The sequence below is a fragment of the Pteropus alecto genome, unplaced genomic scaffold (genome assembly GCF_000325575.1).
Source record: "Pteropus alecto unplaced genomic scaffold, ASM32557v1 scaffold61, whole genome shotgun sequence".
Lineage (NCBI taxonomy): Eukaryota > Metazoa > Chordata > Mammalia > Chiroptera > Pteropodidae > Pteropus > Pteropus alecto.
The window spans coordinates 19,210,131-19,231,766 of record NW_006434835.1 but is presented as its reverse complement, the minus strand read 5'-3'; the positions used below and the strand labels follow the sequence as shown (position 1 = coordinate 19,231,766).

The following is a 21,636-nucleotide window of genomic DNA, read 5'->3' as shown; positions in this document are numbered from 1 at the left end:
AGGAAATTGAAATATTTATCAAAATGGATAGTGTATTATGTGTATTACTTCTAGTAAATTTAAATGTCTTTAGGGTGGTAATAGAGTTAGGAGAATTCATAATGCTAGAGCCCGTCAGAAATGCTCGTAGTGGGCAGGGGACAGGGAGATGGGCGGTGGTGCTGAGGGCTCATTGTCACTCCCGACAGGTCTTACTGGTTGAGGGACTGGGTTAGGTCATCCCTGCTGAGGGCCATGGGGATAGAGAGAGATTAGAGTCTCTATGAAACTGTAGAGACAGAATTGATATGTGAAACAGAAATGGCCTTAGCAGAACGACCATGGAGCCAGATAGACTGGGGTTTAAATCAGAAGTCGCTACCGCTAGCTTTGAGGCCTGGGCTCATCCATGCAATAGTCATCGTTTATTCACATCGCAGGGTTGCCAAGAGGAGTCAGTGGATAATGCGTATAATACACCTAGCACAGAGCCCGGCATGTCGTAATGATGATGATGTCCTGTCCTCTCAGGCCATCATCTCCATGCCGGTGCCTCCTCAGTGCTCTAGGAGGCTAGTGGTGGCTTCTGGGCAGCACAGTGTGCTTTTGGACCAGTGGGTCTGTAGTCTTGTACCCACTGCTCTACCCCCTTTGATGGGTCCCTTGGTATAAGCTGGTGCTATGGGGAGACCCCAGCTGATGGGTCAGATTTTCTGTGGTAGTAGCTGAGGCTCTATGGTGAGGAAATGCGAGCACATGCCTGGAATGCGTTCACCTGGGCAGGACGAAGCACTGCCCTTTCCATTACGGAAGGATCCAGTGTGATCCACTTGTGCCCAATGGCTGACATTATTTCATTTCATTCTGAGTAGTTCTGGCTACATCATTGCTGATGTTCCATCACTGAGTTTTTTTTTTAAGACTCTTCTTTTAGTTGATGATAACCTAGGGTTAGGGGTGCGTGTGTGTGTGTGTGTGTGTGTGTGTGTGTGTGTGTGTGTGTGAACGTACTACCTCTCTCAGGGTCCAGCAGCATGCTCTGATGTAGAGTTCTCTGCCTCAATTGGCATATGTAACCTTGCTACATAACCCTAAACTACAGACCCACTATTAACTTAAACTACAGGCTGAAACTTTGCCTTTGTCTTTTCTAGGGTCCACTTCAGCTGTCTCCTTAGTCTCTTCCAGTCTGTGACAGTTTCTCTGTCTTTCCATGTCTTTCATGACACTTTGAAGAGAACGAGCCAGTTATTTTGTAGAATGTTTCTCAGTTGTGTTTGATGTTTTCTCCTGATCAGACTGAAGTTATGCACTTTTCGCAAGAATGCCATAGAAGTGATGTTGAATCCTTCAGCGCATCGTTTCAGAGGATATGTGATATCAATATGTCTTATTACTGTGGTGTGACCCATGATCACTTGGCTAAGGTGGTGCCTTCCAGGTTTCTCCATTGTAAAGTTATCATGTTTTCCCTTTTGGAAATAATAAAAATCTTGGAGGAATGTACTTTGAGACTGCAAATATCCTGTTTCTTCTCAAATGTTAGCCCACTGATTTTATAATGAGTGGATGTGATTTCCATGCTTTTTTTGTGGACTCTTTTTATAAGGCAGAGTTGACTTCTGTCTGCAGTACTATCAGGAGTGGGATTTGGGGTGCCCGGCACAGGTCGGAGGCAGCAAACTCTCAGCTCTTGCTGGCAGGAGCAAGCTGACAGGCATGTGGTTGGTCCTGTCATAGACTGAAGAGCTTTAGGGCTTCTTCCCTGCTAACTTACACTTCAACCTCCCGTTTCCTTTACCTTTCTTCCTCTTTCCTTTGGTTTGCTAGTGGAATTAATTGTGACCATAAAGGCTTCATGCTGGGGATGCAGCCAGCTCTGCCCTCTGTGGTAGACCCAGAGAACTCCCACTCTCGTATTTCACTGTGGAGTAAATAGACACAGAGAAGTTAAGAGGAATGAGTGGGTGCCAGAGCCGGGTACAGAACTCAGCTTCCTGACCTCTGTGTGCTTCGTTCCCCATCATGCTCAGTCCCTCCACGCTGGTCCTACAGCGGTCCTCCGAGGCTCTCGGGAGAAGGTACCCACTGGTAAGCAAGTTGGAGCTGTACCACCTGTCATCTTGCTTCTCACATGAGGGGAAGCCTTGCTTCCTATTCAGCGTTCAGCTTCTATACCCTAGTCCAGAGGAAAGGGGGCTGCTCTCTGCCTGGTTGGAAACTGGGGACCCCACAGTTCTCTGCAGGGAAGGCTTCTCCCTGCTCGGACTTGGGGCACTGGGACAGGGGCGCTGTGAGAGCCCAGTCTTCCACGTCCTGTCCAGAGCCAGAGCAGTGGTAGCTCCTCTTGCCTTTCTTTGGGGGTGAGGGGTGGGGGTGCTCACTTTCATTCTCATTTTCATCCTCGTCTTTGGTTCCTGTCACCTCTTAGCAAACAGTTACTATGTGCAAGTCACAGCTTTTTACACGTGATATTTTAATTTAATCCTTAAACCCTGTGAAATAGACATGATTCTATTTTACATGTGAGGGAACTGAGGCTCAAATAGGTTAAGTAGCTTATACCACATCTCACAAATAGTAAGTTTTCTTACCATTTCCACAGCTGTTTAGTTTTGATTCCATAATTAAATAGATTCAGTGATCTAATGGTTCTTATACTCCATTTCCAGGCTTTTCATTTCGAACCATCTCTTCATTGGCTAGATGTTTTCTAGTAGATTCTTCAAAATGGGCTCATAGGTGCTGTAATCCCTGAGTTCTCCCATGATGAGAATGTGTCTCTTGCTTTCGACATGTGAACAACAGCTCAGCAGATTAAGATGCTCTGGGTGGCACTCGGAGTGAGCGTCTGGGTATTTCCTAATTGTCACCTGACAATGAACGTTGCTGTGGGGAAGTTTGAGGTCAGCCAACGTTTTCTCCTTTGTGGGTGGATTGTTAGTTCTGCTTGGATGTTAGCTGATTTCTATCTTGATTTTCCAAATTCACTACCTCAACCAGGAGATGTCTTCAGGTCAATTGTTCTGTATCCGTTTTTCATGGAACAGCAGCATGCCCTTTTGTTGTGCAGATTTAGTTCTTTATTCATTTCAGCTTTTTATTTTTTATTTTTTTAAGATGAGTGCCTTTTTGTGTGTTCCACCTGTGTCTCTGCCTCAGGTTCACCAGTTTTCTGATGTGGGGTCACCTTTGCTGTTTCTACATATTTTCTCTCTCCTCCAGTTGCTTTAATAACTTAAGCCTTTTTCCTCTGCAGTCACAGTGACTGAGTGAGGACCCACTGCTATGGGTGGCAGACCAGGCCTGGAACGCTTTAGATGGTGTCATTAATTAGGTTTTCTCTTGTGTCCTCTCTGCATCTTAGAGCATCTACATTTATTTACTGGTTCTGCAAAAGTGTTTTGTGGTTCTCGATTTTATAATCCTGTATTTCACTTCTTTGCTGTATCATCTCATCTTTTAGCTCTTCTTTTGTTAAATTCGTGTTCTTAAGTTGTTCTGTAACACAAAGCCTGTTTGGGTAACTTCCTTCTGTTCCTTAGTTTACATTTTCTTCCACACTGAGGTTTTAGTTTCATATGTGTGTGCAGTGGTATTTTTAATTATTTTATGCTCTGCTCCATTTCTTGGCTGGTTCCACCCCGCTTCCCCGTGACAGGTTTGCATCATTACCATGAAGTTTGTTCTCATCTCACCTGACCTACTGACCCTGATTTACCTACTGACCCTGATTTAGGGCGAGCCAACTCTTGACTCCTTTCTCTGCATTTCTGAGCCTGTTCGTTTCCTCCACAAGGCACAGCTTGAGGGCTGAGAGTCCTGTTGTGTCTACTTTCCTGCAGCCTGAGAGGGTTGGCTGTGAGGAGGATGGAAAAAGAGAGCTGGCCTGAGGCTGTGAGTGATCTTCCTTAGGACAGCCAGCCTCTGCCGGAGTCAGAGAGAAAACCCATGCTCCTACCTCTAAGGCATATGCAGTTTAGAGAAGAGGCCCAGACAAACAAGTGATTGTCATAAGTGCCTTGACAGAAAAGCAAGGGACACTTTTGGATTGCAGGGACCAGATTTTCTCCACTTACTTCCAGTACCAGTGGTGGCAGTTTAATGTAAGGATACCAGTGTCTGGGGACCAGGATTGAGCTGGATGAGGCTAGAAGTCCAATGAAGGACTTGTAGGCCACAGTAAAGAACTTGGCCTTTATTCTGTTGATGAGATCCAACTGTACTTTAGAAAAGTCACTCTAGCAGTAGTGTGAAAAATTAAATACAGATCTAAAGACAAATCCCCGGAGCATATCTGTTGGCCAGCTCTGCAAAGGGGCCAAAGAAATATCTTTTGTACTTAAAGCTGAGGCACCAAGGAGCAGAGAGTTTCCTGAAACAGTCTGTCACCCCGCCCTTATTTATTCCTGCCCCCTTTCAAACACGCTCAGCTTCTGGGCAGCAGCCGAAGAACACCCAGCCTTTCCTCCCAGTGCTATTCCCTCCTGGACCTCTGGAGATGTTTTCAAGGGCCACCTAGGTTGCAGCTAGGGCCAGGGACTGTACATCTGGTTAATAAATCTTAAGGTGGTTGTCTTTTTTCAACACAGCACAGAGCAGGAACCGATTATGGGGTCCCTCTGCACAGCAAGCCTCGTTACTGTGCTTAGCATGGGATGGGCAGAGGCTGGCAGAGCCAGGGTACTGGCTTCGGCCCTTTAAAGAGTAGCTGGGTGGGGAGGAAGGACATCATTGATTTCCTCCCTGCCAGACAGGTCTGCCTGTGTGAACTAACCTTTTCAGGGAGGTACCCACTCTTCAATACTAAACTTGACAGCCTGATGCCTCCTGGGGCTCCAGAGTGGCCCTAGGTCCTTGATACAGTAAGTGGAAATTTGCATCTATTTCTGCAAGGACATTTCTCTGGGGAAAAAGGCTATGGCTTCCATCACATTGAAAAGGAGGCCGTGTCGTCTCAAAATAGTTAAGAATGCCTGCTCTATCGAACTCCTGCATTTGACAGATGGGGAAACTAACCAGAGACCTAGCGAGCAGAAGTGATTTACTCAAGTATACAAGGTGGTGACAGAGGCAGATCTAAAAGCCAGATCTGGCTGCTTCCAAAACCCTTCACTGCATCACTAGTGAGATAGTGGACACACAGCATTGTCTTCACTTTACTAACATATAAACTTATAGCTACTATTTATTGAGTGCTTAGCGTGTGCATGGCACAGTGCTCAATGCGTTATTCATATTAGTCCATTAGTTCATAAAACAGTATCATGATTTTACAGGATAGGCAGCTGTGGCACTTTCACTTGAGAAGGGGAGGTGAAATCACTTGCCCAAGGTCGCAGAGACAGTAACTGGAGGAGAGAGGTTGCAAACTCACCTCTTTTGAGTATCAACTCTCCTCCAACCCTCCCTCCCTCTCGTTTTGGACTCCTGTCTCAGTCTGGTCCATCCCCCCACAGGCCCATGTCAAATCTCGCCTTCTGCTGAAGTGTTCTCACAGGCTCGGACCTTGCTGGCTTTATCGTCTCTGGGTAGACCGGGCCCTTGCAAGTTCTTCATAGGCAGATGGTCCTGGTTCCATTTCTAGTCCTGCTGCTTCCTGGATGGCTGCCTTTCTCCTCCCCTATGTCATATCCAAATCCTGGGGCTTTTAAAGAGGATTAAATGAGATAATTAATGTCCACCGAGTCATTTATTCAACAAATATTTGAGACTACCATGTGCCAGGAACCTTGTCAATGGTACCAGTGGTGAGTGAAACAGACACAATTCCTGCACTCGAGAAGGTTGTGGCCTAGTCAGAGAGGAAGAAATGAAATGTATAATTCGACAAAGTTACCTGGTTTAGGCTGGGACTTCCAAGTTCTATGAAGGAGATGTACAAGGTCCTTGGAGAGTGTAAGGAGGGACCTAATGAAGCCTAAAGATTCATGGAAGGCCTCTTTAAAGATATAACACTCCATCTGATCTGAGATTGGATGGATATGTAGGAGTTCATCATATGAAGAACGTTCTGGGAAGGGCACACAGCACGCATAGAGATGGTGTATCAGTGTGCTGGGCTGCCATAACAAAACGCCACAGACTGCGTGTTTTAAACAACAGACATTTATTTCCTCAAAGTTCTGGAAGCCTGAAGTCTAAGATTAAAGTGCTGGTGGGGTCAGTTTTTCCTAAGGCCTCTCTTCTTGGCTTCCGCATGGCTGCCTGCTCTCTGTGTCCTCAGGTGGCCTTTTCTGGGTACAAGGGCACCCCTGATGTCTCCACCTCTTTTTCTACAGACACCAGTCCTGGCGGCCTCACTTTAACTTAATCACCCCCTTAAGGGTCCTATCCCCAAATACAGTCACATGGATTAGGGCCCACCCATATGACCTCATTTAACCCAAATCACTCCTTCAAAGGGCCTATCTTTAAATATACTTACATCTGAAGGTATTAGAGACTTCAACAGATGAATCTTTTGGGGGATACAACTTAGCTCATAACAGACGAGAAAGAGTTTGTCTTGTTTTATGAGCTGAAGAGAGGCCAGTGTGGCTGGAACATCATGAACAAAGGGGAAGGGAGAGTGGGATGAGGCTGGGGAGTCCACAGGGCCTGGAGGGCCACGGTGCAGAGGGACGATGGTATTTTGAGTGCAGTGGGGAGCCAGCCACTGGAGGGCTCTGAGCCAGAACGGGACAGAGAGGATCAGGTGTCATTTTAAGAAGGGGACTCTGAAAAATGGATGGTTTGGGCCAAGAGTACAAGGATGGAGTTGGGGCCCATTGCAGTCAGTATTCCAGAAAGGGGTCAGAGGTGGTCGGGCATGTTTGGAGAGATAGGCAAGGGTGGGTGGGTGGATGGAGACATGTGTTCAGGTAGTCAACAGGATGTGGCAGTGAGTTAGATATGTGTGTGGTTCTGATGAAGATACAGGTAAGAAAGAAAGGAGTGTCAAGGATGACTCTCCAATTCCTGTTTGAGCAACTGCATAGATGGCAGTGCCATTTCCTCACATGGAAAAGACTGGGGGAGGTGCCCTTGTGACGGGAATATCACGAGTTCCATCTGGAACCAACCTGGGGTGAGATGCTTGTGAGACACTCCAGTGGGCATGTCAGGCAGGCACGTGTTTAATATAGATATGGAGCACAGAAGAGAGATTCGAGCTAGAAAGATATATTGGGAATTATCCACCTGTAGGTTTTGAAGACACAGGAAGTCACCTGTGGTGAGCATGTCATGGAAGAGAGAAAGGAACAGAATTAAATCCAGGAGCAGTTCCAACATTGAGAAGCCAGGAAGGAGGAGAAGCCAGCAAAGAGATGGAGAAGAGGCCAAAGTGGGTGATAAAGCCTAAGAAACAGGGCTTCTGGAAGCCAAGGCATGAGAGCACCTAAGGGACTTCCCCAGAGGGGTGAATGTTGCCGAGAGATCAAGGGAGACGAATGTGCCACATTGCAGCTCAGTGCTGGGCACCCATCAATTTGGGGTCCTTCTCCTTGCCAGTCTCTCCTTCTAAATTTGTTCTCTTATTTCTGAGAATGGCCTTTTCCCTCAGAGTATAGTAAGAACTTAAGGAATAAATGAATGAATGCATGCAGACATAAAGGGAATGCAGTTGTTCATGACAAGTGCAGCTGTTATCGGTGGGCCTCCAAGGTGGAGTGTAACTACCTTCATCCTCTTCTTTATAGCCCTGGGCCTTGCTTTTGTCCAAGGACTAGGATTGTATGCAAGTTTCCTGGACACTGATGGCTCCTGTCTAGCAGAGGGCCCTCTGGGGAGCCACTTCTCCCGCTCGTCAGGCATCCTGGCCTGAGCAGGACCGAGACAGTCCCCTTGGCTGCCCATGCAGGGAGCCGCCTTCCCCAGCAGGTCGTCGGAGTCCCTGTCGCCTTTCCTCCCCACGCGGTGTCGCCCGCACTATAATCACACAATTATGATGCCATTAAAATGTCACATTTGGAGAAATCCATATAAACAAAGCATTAACAACTGCTTGAAAATTGTAGTCTTTACCACTAATGACCTACTTTCTCTACACATCGAGCCCTCCTGCCACCCCCTCTCAGCTGCCTCTTTCCCCGGTCTCGCTTTCAGAGACAGACTGGAAGGTATAGTCATCTTTGCTGCCTGGAAAGCCTTAATGTTTAATGTGCTGGTTTTTTGATGAGGCCAAAGACGTCCAGGCCAGGAGGAGCCCAGCCTTGAGCCACTTAGTGAAGGAGACGAGAAGATGCCACACCCAGGCAGAAAATTCTGAGGAGCAGATTCATGCCATTGGCTTCGACTCCCATCCTTCGGAGATCGAACCTGAGACATAGTGATCATGCCCACAGCACGACACGTTGCAGAGGAATAGTGCCCTGCCCAGCGGCTGTGTGGTCTCCACCGCTGAGTCCAGGGTGAGAATGTAGGTGGGCGGAGAGGCATGGGCGACAGGGCTTTTGATAGTTTTCACCTCATTTACCAGGATAGTGCTCTGGAAAAGTTCGGATACTGAATTTTCTTTGTCACCGGAATCTAATTTTAAAAATGCACGAAGGGAATGGAGTACTTAAAGGAATCTTGTAGTGAGTGCTCCTAAGAAGTAAAACATAAACCAAAAACAGCTCTGGTGAAGTGATTAATCTCTTTCCAATGTATCTGAATTGCAAATCTGGATTCCCATGTGGTCCAGGCTGTGATGAAAGTGAGAATATGCCTGATTCTGAAGAAGCAAAGAGAAGGCCACTGTGGATTAAAAGAGGTCGAATGAGAGTATAGGAGATGTTTGAAATATCACTCTGGCACCTTGTATAACTCAGGATTAACCTGCAGAGGGGATCATGTCAAAGGTGGATGAGGAGCCCGTCAGTCGTTTGGGAACAATTATTGGTGGTTCCTAAGGTGGGGAAGCACCCCCATAGGTCTTGTTTACACAGCAAGTGCATTATAAACTCCCTTTTCATAGTGCATGCGAGACACCCTGGTAGGTTCCTGCCGTGCTGTAAAGATGGTCAGTATTTAGGACAGGCTCATAGGGATTTCTCTCAGGTTTTCAGCCCACTTCCATTATCACTTGCTGTGTCGCCTGCAGCACTTAATTTGCCCTTGGCTGAGCAGGGCATCCCACTCCCTCCCAGATTCAGCAGGCATGATGTCCCGGTGCTCTGGGTCTGCTTTTGACATAAAAAGAGCCCTTTCATTAAAAGCCAGCCAGTGGCCCCCATGGAGTCCTGTGAGATAAAGTCATTTCAAAGTCATTCGCTCCCACCCCACACCTACACATTCAGCAGCTGACCTAGTTTTGAGGGAGCTAGAGGGTATCTGGATGTCACCTTATTTACAGAATGGATAGAAAATGCGCTAAGCTCTGGGCCCTCGCTGCACGCAGTGTCTGGGGAGATTTCGCCTGCCCCTCAGAGGCATTGGAGAGAGAGGGACAAATTCTCCTCAGAGCTTCAGTCTTATTACTAATGTCACCTTTGGGAATGAATGACAGGGTTCAGGGGACACTTGACTGCAACTCTCTTTGTAGCAAGATTCCAGTTTAGCACCTCTCATTGGGTGGATTAGGGAAGGTGTTTCCAGGATAAAATTAGAAAGTGTACGGCTGAGCTCCTGGCGAGTGCCTCCTCCCTCCTCCCTCTTTCTTCCTTCTCTGGGCAGGTGCTGGGTTTGCAAACCTCATTCTACCAGTGACCCTCTGCCATTGCAGGTCCTCGTTAGGGACATGGTGGAGCCCACCTACCTGGGTTTAATCCTAACACTTCCACTCAATAGGAGTATGACCTTGGCTGCATTCCTTTAACACCACAAACCTCAGTTATTTTTTTCTTCAGGGCTCAGAAAAGCACCTGCTTTAGGTCTGTTCACAGTATTCACTGGGCGAGTTTTTAAGGACAGAGCCTGGCACGCAGTGAACTCTACGAAACCATGAGTTGTGGTTGTCGTTCTGCGTGATTGTGACCAGAGTGAGAATCGATCACCTTTTCAGGTCAGTCCTTTCCCTTGGCTTCCCACAGCCATCTCCCTCTTGGTTTCTTCACTGTCATCTCTGCCTGAGAAGAACCTAGAGGGAGGTTTGGGCAAGCTGCAGACCTTGCTAAACACGTCCCTGTGAGTCTGGCTGCAGGACTGGCCATCCCGGGCCTTGGCTGCCAGGCTTCAGGAGGCATGGAGAAGACCCTGCGGGCTGATGTCTAGTGGAGGAGAGGGGCCAGCAGTCGAGCAGGGATCCTGACATCCAGGCTCCGTGGCCAGGTTGGAGGCTCGGGGTCTCAAGCAAGTTCAGGCTCCTCATCCCTCTACTGAGATCCCCAAGTCTCTTCCCATAATCACCCAGCACAGTTTCATACCCACCTCCACATGCATAAAAAGAGGGTTAGCACAGAGGCCATGCAAAGCTCAATTTCTAGCCTTCTAATCTGATGGTAACCTTGTGTTTTTCACTTCTTAAAGTAGTTTTCTTGTCTTATTATTTGCATGGCACTGTGTTCAAACCCAAGTTAGAGATGGAGCTTTCGGATCAAAAAGCCCTGCCACATCCCAGGAAACATTGGCGTTGATAATGACCTATAGAGGCCGGACAGTAAGGTGATGCTGTCAGAGACCCCATTTCTGCCACCAGGAAGGAATAAGCTAAACATAAACTAGCTGACTGTAAATTGCATTTTCTCTCCGTTAGCATTCAGTCCCCAAAAGAAATAAGGGTAACCACAGCAATGTTGACGATAATAATATGTTACAGCATTATCTTTTGCCAAGCAGTTTTTCCTGTCTTATCTCATTTCTGAGATCTAAGTCTGTAAAATTGTGTGGGGTAAAGATTAGTATTGTCCTCGGGATGGAGGAAGAAACTGACCACAAGAGGCTGAAAGGGCATATGGAGCAAGTCAGGCTTGGACCAGCTTTTCCAATCCCTGTTATGGCATCGACAGGACTGTTGAGAAGAATTACAGGATCATCCTCGTGTTCTGCTTCCCCTTCTCTGCCCATCTCCACCTTTTCTTACAAAAACAGTCCTGCCGCTGCATTTCTTGCAGGTGAAATCGGGTTGAAATATGTAAGGGACCCCTTGAAGGAGAAAAGAAGTCACGAAAGCATAACATACTTATGAACACTTTTTCTTTTATTTTCCCCTCCTCTGTCCTTCTTTTCCCTTCTCCTTTTATTCCGTTACTGTCCCTGGAGTCACAGTTTAGTGGCCTGGAGGTCAAATTTGGCCCAGGGGCTTATTTTGTTTCACCTAAAGCAATGTAACTAGGCAATCACTGTGCAGTACCCGTACTCACTTACATTTCCATTCTCAAGTGACCTTGAAGGCATGTTCATTTGTGACCTCTGCTAGATATCTTGGTTCAGTAGGGCACCTTGAAAATTGCTTGCCTCCATCGCTATTCCTCGAGGCTAAAGAGCTTGCTGATGATGCCTAAAGATATTTCCTGGCTCTGTACAGATGAAGGAGGAGAGAGGAGGCTGACTTTTGGAGGGAGACCTCTTCTGTCAGTTAGAAATCCGAATCTTGTTTTTAGTGTCTTTTTTCTCTTTCTAGAAGTGGCTTCCAGTGGAGTGAGCCTCTGACTACAAGATCCCATGTCCTTCTAGAGGCGGCTCTGGCCATGTTGTCGGGCCACCTCGTGAGGAGTCCTTCTCTCAAGACCCTGCCCTGGGAGAAGCCACAGCATTACCCTTGCAGACCTTCCCGCTCTGGCCATGTTGTCGGGCCACCTCGTGAGGAGTTGGCCTCTCCTTCTCTCAAGACCCTGCCCTGGGAGATGCCACAGCATCACCCTTGCAGACCTTCCTTCAGTCTGATGAGGTGACCCTGCACCCAAGGCAGTTCAGCTGTCCACACCAGAAACAGCATGTTTTCATATCTAGGTCTGTTTAGTTGGAGGCTCCCCTTCCTGAGCCCACTTCCTAAGTCCGAGCCCTCTCTTAGGTCTTTTCCAGGCACTAGTTCCATCTCTCAGTGCATGTCGTCCTCCTGTGTCACTGTGCAGTCCACAAAATCCTCTTTTCCCTGAGCCCCCTGTGTGTGTACCTGCCCCACCCCCTGCCACCCCCATCCTAGATGTCTGAGTTCCAGAGCTGGAAGGCACAGAGGCTTCTCATGGTCCAATGATTAGCTCCAATGTTTGAACACAGAGAAGGAGAAGGGTGCAGAAATAAATGGTGTGGGTGGGGCCAGCTCTCTCTCAGTCCTCACGCCCACCAGCAACTGGGAAGTGTTCCTCAAGCTAGCAATAAGTGAGTTGAGATGCCTGTCTCCATAAAGGAGCACTGGGTTTAGCTTTGGGTGGTGGAATTTATAGGGCGTTGTGTAGGAAGGGAACAGACACATCAGCATCAGTGCTCACGCACCCTGGCACATGTAGGAGAGCCAGCCGTTTTCCCCAGGCACGCTGACTTATCCTTCCCTGGCACCTCCCTCTCATGCTAATTAGTAAGCAACTTAATCTCCATGTAGGGTCCAAATGGTGTGAGTTTCTTTATTTCTAGTCCCGAAACAAAAGCTGGGCTTCTGTCCATTCTGTTAATCACATTATATTTCACAGTTGGAGTTTTCAGGCAATTAGAATTATCAGAACTTTTCTCCTTCCGGAAAGCTTGAAGCATCCCCCAAAGCCGTGTTTGTGTGTGGCGTACAATTGGGATATAGGTGGTGAGCGTGGATATTGGGGCAGCAGGGAAGAGGAGAGAACAAGGCAGCGGCGGCTCTTGTTGTCAGAGACTGAATGAGACTGAAACCAGATGGAGAAAGAAGCCAGCATCCTAGAGGGCTCTAGATATGGAGTCCGGGCGGTCAGACCCTCAAAGGCTCAGAGAAATCACAGTGATTTCTCTGTACCTAGCAGACCCATGTTCTAGGCACTTGGGTTTTGAGGGAGGGTGTGGGGGGGGATAGTGAGAAGGAGATTGGGGAAAAGAGACAGAAGGAGGTAGAACAGAAAAGTAAACTCAGCCCTGCTGATTATATGCTACCTCGTTTGGTCTGAGAAATAGCCCTTTCTCCCTCTATTATATGTCCATTCCATCTATCAAACTCTTTAAGGAGTGACTTTCATATAATTAATACTAACCATTAAACTACAGCATTGAAGGAGCAATTGCCTAATTCTGAGGGAAATTTAAATTTATTAGCAGCACCCGAGATAAAATGAATACTAAAGAGAAGGAGAGGAAACCCCGCAGAAGATAAATAGAAAGCCAAGTGGGATATTGACTTGCTCCTTCTCCAGTGCAGGATAATTTGGCTTCTAAAGTGAGTTAGATCATAATAAATTAAATTTAGATTTCTGCACATCAGTTAAATAACTCCCAAGACAGAATTCCAGTGAGAGGAAGAGGTGATAATACATGGTGGAAATATTAAAATGAAGATCTTATCTAATAATCCATAATTGATGTGCTGTCCCCAGCTGAGGAAAAAGGGTTTTCCAGCTCTTTCCTGTGTCATGAGCCCAGGTGAGCGAAGGGCTGGCTTGCCCCTCCTTCATCTGAGTTTATCTAGCATGCTGGGGGTGTCTGTTACCAGCGGTCATTCTTCTCCCAGACTCTAGGGAGGTCTTACAGAGTGGTAGTGTGACGAGGGATGATCCTGTGCTCTTCACTCTTTTGACTGGCCCTAAGGAAAATAAGATCACTTCCCAGCTGGGTGGACAATAGAACAGTACAGGGATGAGCAGATACTTCTGCATTCTTGTGACTGCCCAGCAAGGTAAAAAAAAATAAAATAAAGTATCCCTGTAGATGAGTGAACCGTGTGGTAATGTGGTAGGAACACAAGCTTTGAAGGCAGAAGTCCTAGGTTAGAGTCTTAGTGGCTGACCGACTCTCTGTGTGGTCTCCAGCAAGCTCCTTGGCTTCCTGTGGCCTCAGTTTTCTCATCTGCAAAATGGGAACAATGTACTGGCCTGCTTCCTTCATAGGGGTAATCCAAATGAGATATTCCAGTGAAATGCTCTGCAGATTTTACACACTTCCATTTGGGCGGTTTGGTATTGACTTTCAATCACTATTAGACTTTTTTGTTTCTAAAAGCTATGCTTAGTTCTTTTTGAGAGAACTTTTGATCTTTGCTAATTTTCTGTTTCATATTTTAACCATTTTGTCTACAGTTATGCTTTATTTTGCACCTGTAATTCCTTTATCTGTAGTCCTTTGAGGATCTAAATCTCTTATTTCTAGTTTCTGGTGATTCTTCCTTATAGTGACTATTTTCCTTGTGTGTCTGGTCATTTTTTTTTTTTTTAAATCATGATTTCAACTTTTGGTGAGCTTTGTAGAAATCCTGGGGCTTAAGGTTGCACCCAGGTGGCTTAGAAACTGGGTCTGTAGGCTTTGAGACAGACCCTTCTCAGTTATATGAACTTGGGTAAATCATTTATCTTCCTGTGCCTCAGTTTCCTCATTTGCAAATTGGGAATACGATCTTCTCTTGTACGTTAGATTTGTGAGAATTGGAAGTAATCTGAGGTGCCCTCACGCACTGCTTCTCTCTGAGGTTCTGACAAGGGGAGCTGTGGCGGTGAATCTGTGTGTCCAGTAAGGGGCAGGCGTCATCAGGGGCACAGCGGTTTCATGTCACAGTTTCCGTGTAGGAGACCTGGGTAGACAAGTCAGACTTCATCGTGAGCAAGGTCTCCCTTCGCAGTGCATGTGTGGAGGGTTTCCAGGGTGTTCGAACCCCTCGATGAACCCCATCTAACTTCAGTTGGTCGTGTTCTCCTTGACCCTTTGGCATTTGTTTTGCAGTCCTTCGTGTCATTGTTTTCTGAGTTATAAGTCTCATCTGATGGTACCAGGGGGCGAAAGAGCATAGTTGCCACCAAATATCTGAAAGGTATAAGAAAGACTAGACTGGTATCAAATAGCCTCGGAGATAAAACCAGGCCGGAAAGGGAGAGACAGCCGGGATGCAGATTCTGGTTCCGTTTTAGAAAGAAACTTCTAGAAGTTAACAGTCCTTTGAAGCTTGGAGTGGGCTCCTTGGGGCCTCTGTGACCCTGGCCAGACCCAGGAGGGATGTCCTCAACAAGAGAATGTTATGCTGGAGTTCCCGACGTTCAGAGGAAGATGAATGATACCATCTTTAAATAATAAATTTTATCATTTTTCCAATCGTAACCTTGTCCCGTGTGTTAGCTTAGCGTATTCTCACCTTCCTGCAGAAATAGGCCTGCTGGGTTCCTGTTTTTTCTTGCTCTGGCTGTCAGGAAGAAGCCCTCTGCTGGGAGGAGAATGACTTCTTGGAGAGTGAAGAGCAGGTGGGGTGATGGTGGAGAGGGTACAGACATCCTTTCAGGGAGGAAGATCCCTAAGCAAACAAAGAGCTTGGCTGAGAAAAATGATGGGAAACGTGTAGTCTTTGAAGCTCACCTAAGAAAACGGCCATGAGGCTGTGATAAGGCAGTGTCCTCTGAAGGCTGAGAGCATGGGAGCTGGAGCCAGGCTGCCTCCTGGCACCAGCACATACTACCTCTGTGACATTGGGCAAGTTACTCCATCACTCTGTGCCTCGGTTTCCCCAGGTATAAAACAGAAATGGTAATATCGGCATCTGTTATTGTGGGGATTAAATGTAAATATTCATGACACATGCTAGGTTTCCCCGGCCCCCAAGGCGTTTTATGATAGGGCGAGCTTGATAACTTTCATTCATCATCCACACAGTTCAGAGTAGTACAGAAGCCTTATCGAGAGAAAGAGATTTTTCTCATTTTAAAGGTGAAAAAGAAGATAATTAGGACAATGAAGAGAGAGCTAGTAATACCAAGCCGGGGAAAGAAGGGATGGAAAGAGACAAAAACATTAGTAGAAAATAGAGGCAGCTTAAAAACCGAACAGAAGGGAAGACCCATCCCCGTGGTTTCTGAGCCAGGCAGCAGCTTGAAACCAGAGCGAGAGGAAACAGGCTGGGAAAGGATGGAAGAGAGGGAATTCGAGATTTCTCCTGGAAGCCCGTTGTGAGGAAAGAGATTAAGCCACTTAACAGATGTGCTTTTGAGGTTTCATTCTGGGTGCCAGATTATTTAAGCCCTGGTCTTGGCCAGTGGTTTGGGTGGCTTAATCAGATATCTTCTATTTAAAAGATTGTCTTTGTTTTCTGTTTGCGGCATTATGCTTACCGTTTGAAACACACTCGCTCTAGATAAAATAAATTCTGGTCAGAAAATCAAGTAGGGCCTTACTTGGGGCCTGTGGGGGGTGGTAAGAGCCACCCAGGCGTGGGCACAGTCCACTACTCCGCTCACTCACCCTCAACAGATGAGATGCCCCTGTTCTTGTCCATAAGTGGACAGAGCAGACTGTGGCCTTGGGGGGCTCCAGGGAGGATTCAATCAGCAGTCCCTTCACTTAACTAGCTATTGAGCTTGGGCAAGCCACCACGCCGCTCTAAGCTGAACCCTTCCTGTACAAATGGGGCTGTGCACGGATTCTGTGACAGTTATGCAAGCTGCTTTGTCAAATGATAATTGCTATTCAAATGGTAGTATTATTATTTTAAACACCACTTCACCATTATTTAATGTACCCAGATATCATGATAGGAAAGCCAAGCTCCCAGGGCAGGGTATTCTCTGCCAGTGGATCTCAGAGCAGAAAAGTGTGGACCAGTTCTGCACATGTGACCCTCTGAGGGAGCAGCCCCCTCGAAGAACAGCCTAGGCTTGACTGTCGAGGCAATTTCTCTCACCAGCCTAGCTGCTGCTCTCTGGGGTTAGGCTCTCTAGCTCAGGATCCCACTGAGCTCTCCTGGCGCCATCTCCAAGGAGGAGAATTCTGCAAAAGATGCTTAACTGCCCTTACGATGGCGATTGCCTGGCTAAGCAGATCACCCAGCCATGTGACCTCTTGGCCCTGGGTCCAGTCCGGTGGGAATAGAGTAGGGGATGAAGCCAAGAGGACAGCTGTCAGCCCTCTCTTCGTGGGTGCCTTCCCTTCCACCCGCTTCTCCCACTGATGCTGGAACCATCCATCTGGGCCCCAGCAGGGCCCCAGTTCAGGCTGCCGTTCCCACCAGGTTGGGTTACCGAGTCACCTCCCAGTTGGCCTCCTTGCGGAAGCTCTCTTCCCTCCACTCCATCCTACACGTGACCAGAGACGTTTTCCCCCGACCCGCTTCATACCGACCCAGCTGTGTGCCGGAGTTTTCTTTCACTCATGCTCTCGTTGCAGTCCATGCTCTGGCCTCCCCATTCCTGAGCTAGCCATTCCCTGAACAGATTCTCCTCCTCCAGGCACCCCTGCCTTTCATCTGGATTTTCACCACACATGTATGTCTTCTCCCCACCTCCACTTAAGCAAAGTCAAGTCTCCGCTCATCCTTCAAGCTCAGACCCATGGGCGCTTCTTCCAGGAGGCCCTCCCCACTTCCTTCATGCCTCTGTTAGAGGCGTTAGAGATGTCTTCATGCACGTCTCTCTACAAAACTGCCACCCCATGAGGGCAGGAGCCCCCCATCTTGGCACGTCCCCTCTGTAGCATAGAGCACTGTAGGGATTCATAGCTTATTTAGAGAATTGCAATGAATTAAATTGGGAATGAGCCATACGGAGATGGTTTAGGGCCCCATGGTCCCTCCCTAGAAAATGGGACGTCTGGGTCACCCTGTGGTGATGTTCCAAACACAGGTGACAGCTGTCAGGCTGTGACATCGCACAACACGGGCTGGGGGTTTCACACCCCCACCCAAGTTCCCCTGTGTAGCAGCAGTATCACATTAATGAAATCAATTATTGGATAAAAATCACTGGTTTCTAAAGCTTCATTTTGTGCTATTAGCAGGAGAATGCTGTTTCAAAAGGAGATAACAGAGAGAGAAAGAGATCAATTACTAGATAAGATCAAATGGTGCCTGAGGTAAATGTGCGCACTGGCGAGCGGCCCACTTACCTGCCATCTGTGGGCTGAGCGTCTGCACTGCCGTCTGCAGGGTTGCCCCGGGCCTTCCTGTTCGGTTCTCTAGGTACAAAAGGGCATCCTGGCCAGCGATGGGATGGGCGGTACCCAGGCAGCTCTAGATACTTTCACAGTGACTAGGGTCAGTAACATGAATGAGCATCTCATCCTTGCTAACAGTGCCAGCCCCAGGGCCCCAGCCCTCACATTCCAGATTGACCAGCATCATTCGTCATATTCCAGGTCCAAGGCTGGTCAATAGGTTCTTCCCAGAGACACAGCGTTCTTTTGGCTTTGATGAACCTGAAAGGCCTGAGCTTGGTTGGATACAGACTGACTCTCCCCTTGGGGTGATAGTGCTAGCATCTACTGGCTGTGGAGCCGTCATGGGCAGGGCAGTTGAGGCGGCCTTCTCTCCTCGTGAAAATCCTCTCACCTCCTCCGCTGCATGAATGCACTGGAGGCCCCAAGAGAATGAGCTATGCTTTGAGCTCTGCCACTGTCCACCTGGGTGACCCAGACCAGCCAGTCACCTTGGCGAAACCTTGATTTCAACTCAGTGCAGAGAGGTTTGAGGAGTATGGAATGAGATCATAAATAAGGCAGCCACCTTATACCTTCTAAAGTGCTGTCACTACATATGGCAAGGGTATTACTTGCTCCCTCATTGATGCTTCTTAGAAATAATCACAGATTCCTGGGTTGGAGGAAGAAAGGAACACACAGAGTATCTGTCTGGTGGGTAGCACGCTATTACAGGTGGATCACCCACTTCCTGTTGCTGTCTTCCTATGGCAGAGGAGGGAATAATAGTCACTGTGCACCCACCATGTGCCAGTTACTCTGCTAGTAGTTTCAGCCACAAGTTCTCAAATTACCCTGGAGAGGTGGCCTCTGGGGTCGGGAGACTAGAATCCAGTTCCTCATTGTGGAATCTTGACCAAGTTACTTAACCTACGCTGGCTGTTTCTTTGTCTGCACAATGGGAATATGAGCAATATCCATCTCATAGAGCTACTGTGAGAGATACACAGGGTCACGTAACAATCTCAGCACAACGCAGGATATTGAGCAGTGTCTTTACTGTCGTTGTTCTGTATGTTATTTTTGTTGCTGATGGTTTTATTAACGTCCTACCTCTGGCTGGGTCTTTGAGCTACACCTTGCCAGAACAAGCCTAGTGTCTGCGGTTGGACACCAACAGACGGACAGAGCGGCTGGTGGAGGGCCGAGAGCCATTCTCACAGACTTCCTGTCCATGTCACACAGATTTTGGATGCTGACTGGGATGACCTGTGGGACCAGTTTGATGAGCGGCGGTATCTGAATGCCAAAAAGTGGCGTGTGGGTGACGACCCCTATAAGCTGTATGCTTTCAACCAGCGGGAAAGCGAGCGGATCTCCAGCAATCGGGCCATCCCGGACACTCGTCATTTGAGGTACTTCCTCCTTACTCTGCTACTCTCTACCCCTCCCTGCAGTCATGACGGATCAACAGCAGGCTTGATTTGTGCAGTGCCCATGGCCAAGAACTGGGGCAGGCAACCCATTTGTTGCCAGTTGGATGCTAGGGGGTTTATGATGCTGTAATTTACATTGTCTGTGCTGTTGAGACATCCCAAAGCACCCCGAGGCTTCTTCCACCAGCACCTTGCCCTTCTCACCCATGGTCACCCCAAGCAAATCACAGAGCAGAAAAAACTCTATAACAGAACCTGTGTTCCCTTGGCAGATTCCAATGAATCGTCCTGGCTTTCCATCTGGGGAAGGGTAGGGTGGGCAGACCTGGGAAGTCAGGATGGTGGTGTCTTCTGTCTCTGGGAGAAGTCCTTCCTCTGACACCCAGGCACACTTTGCCATATGAGAAGAGAAGCCAGAGGGCCCTCTTCACTTGCCATTGGGTCTTCTGTCTATTTCAGAGCAGCTCATCACACAGCCTACATCCTGTTGTCCCCTTGGTCAGCCACACCTTCAGTTGGGTTGCAGAGATCAGGCCTGTGCAAATGTGGAAAACTTAATTACCCAGCAAAAAGAGTCTTTGCGAAGGCACTTCACCCACTTCCCAGTCCTTCCAGTCTCAACCCCTCCTGGCCTCCTGGCCTCCAAACTTGGAAGCCCAGCTGTGCCAGAGGCCTGGAAGAGTGTGTTTCCTGCCTGCTGCATAAAATTGACTTTGCCCCAGCCCAAAATAGCAGACTGGCATGCTTGGGGTAGAGGGGCTTAAGGCAATGTTAAATTGGGAAGCTGTAGGATTGGTGTTAGCTTTTTAGATTTCTATGTTTGGGTTTGTGGGCACCAAATCGTGGATGTGGACACTGGGATTTACAAGCAAGGCAATCAGAATTTGCATGACTAATGAGGCTGGTCAATCTGGTGGTGCTTACGTTGGCAGTATGTGAAGGCTGGCATGCTCAGTTTCCCCAGCTAGGCTGTACAACTTGACATCTTGACTTACATAACACGTATGCTGTGGAGAGGGGCTCAACCAGCCCTTGTCAATCACCATTATTCCAAAATGGACCTGGAGTCCTAATTTCCGCCACGGCTAAAGCCAGGAAGATGGACAGGATGACATCTATGGCCTTATCTAACTATGACAGTCTGAATTTAAGTCTCCCCTTGAGGTACCCATGAGACACTTCCTTAGCAGCAGGGCCTGGAAGTCCCCTACAACCAGAGACTTAGGGGACAGGCTAAACCCAGAACACACGCTGCTGCTGGCCTGAAAGCTTCTTAAAGTCAGAATCTTGTATTATTGCTATTAAAATTCCCCAGCACTGCCCCTGGTCCTTGGTTTCTGGTAGAACTTTATTTAAATATTAGGTTATTTTATTTCCCTGAGATTACACATAGGAGAACAGGGAAGAGGGAGGAGATGGAGACTGAGAAGACCCCAGGGTCTCAGATTGATGGTGCCTTCCCTGTCCTGAGTCCAGGTGTGGAGGCCCTCCAGGGAGACAAAGAGACGCCTCCAGGCCGGGAAAGGAGCTGGTGCATCTGAGCGAGAGCTGTCAGAGAGGCATCTCTGAATACTCTCACCTGCAGCAGGGAGGCTTTGGGAATTCACAGAGCAGGCAGGTACATGGAGATATCCTGAGCAGGACAAATTTCCATGTGTCCCCTATTCTATGATCTGAGAGGCTAGAAATGAAAGAATTTTATAAGGGCTGGACATCTGTGGTGGTCGTGGATGAAGAACTGAGCCTGTCCCCAAAGGTCCAAGTTTACCTGGTCCAGTCTCAGGCTCTGCAACTAACCCAGTGGGTTCCTTCTGTTCAGTAAGTATGATCTGCTGGGATTACACTAAGAAGGGAAGAGAGGATTTAGATGAAATCCAGACAACCTTTGGGAAACAAAAAGGAAAAGTGTTATCAGCCATATGTCTGCCTCAAGGCACTTACCTTGCCCTGTGGGAGCTGTGGTTGTGTTACTTCGACTATTTCAGATTTATGGATCTTAATCTGAAAGAGCAGGAAGGAGAGAAGACAGGAGATTGGGAATGAAGACAAGCATATGGGGCTAGGTGACCATTGCAAGGATATTGAGCACCTACTGTGTGCAAAGCTCCAGGCTAGCACTGTGAGAGGACACCAGTTGGATCAGCTATCTCCAGGCCAAGTTTCATGTAGGGCTGACCCTGTGCCCACATCGCTCTTGTGATGAGAGTTCCAGAGACTGCCAGCAAAGCCTAGTGTTCTTCCCTCAAATGGGCCCCATTGTGGGTTGACCTTCTGTCTACAGGATCTCCCATTTTCAACCCTTGCCTCCTAGGGAATCTGT

General features: G+C 47.8%; 1 protein-coding gene across 1 annotated transcript in view; it reads left to right on the top strand.

Annotated features, from left to right (window-relative positions):
- Nucleotides 1-21,636, top strand: part of GALNT14 (polypeptide N-acetylgalactosaminyltransferase 14) — a 187,564-nt gene that overhangs the window by 94,511 nt on the left and 71,417 nt on the right. Inside the window, exon 2 of the mRNA XM_006910362.1 lies at nucleotides 19,126-19,295. Within this exon, the coding sequence (XP_006910424.1) occupies nucleotides 19,126-19,295 (170 nt within the window). The remainder of the gene's footprint in view (nucleotides 1-19,125; nucleotides 19,296-21,636) is intronic.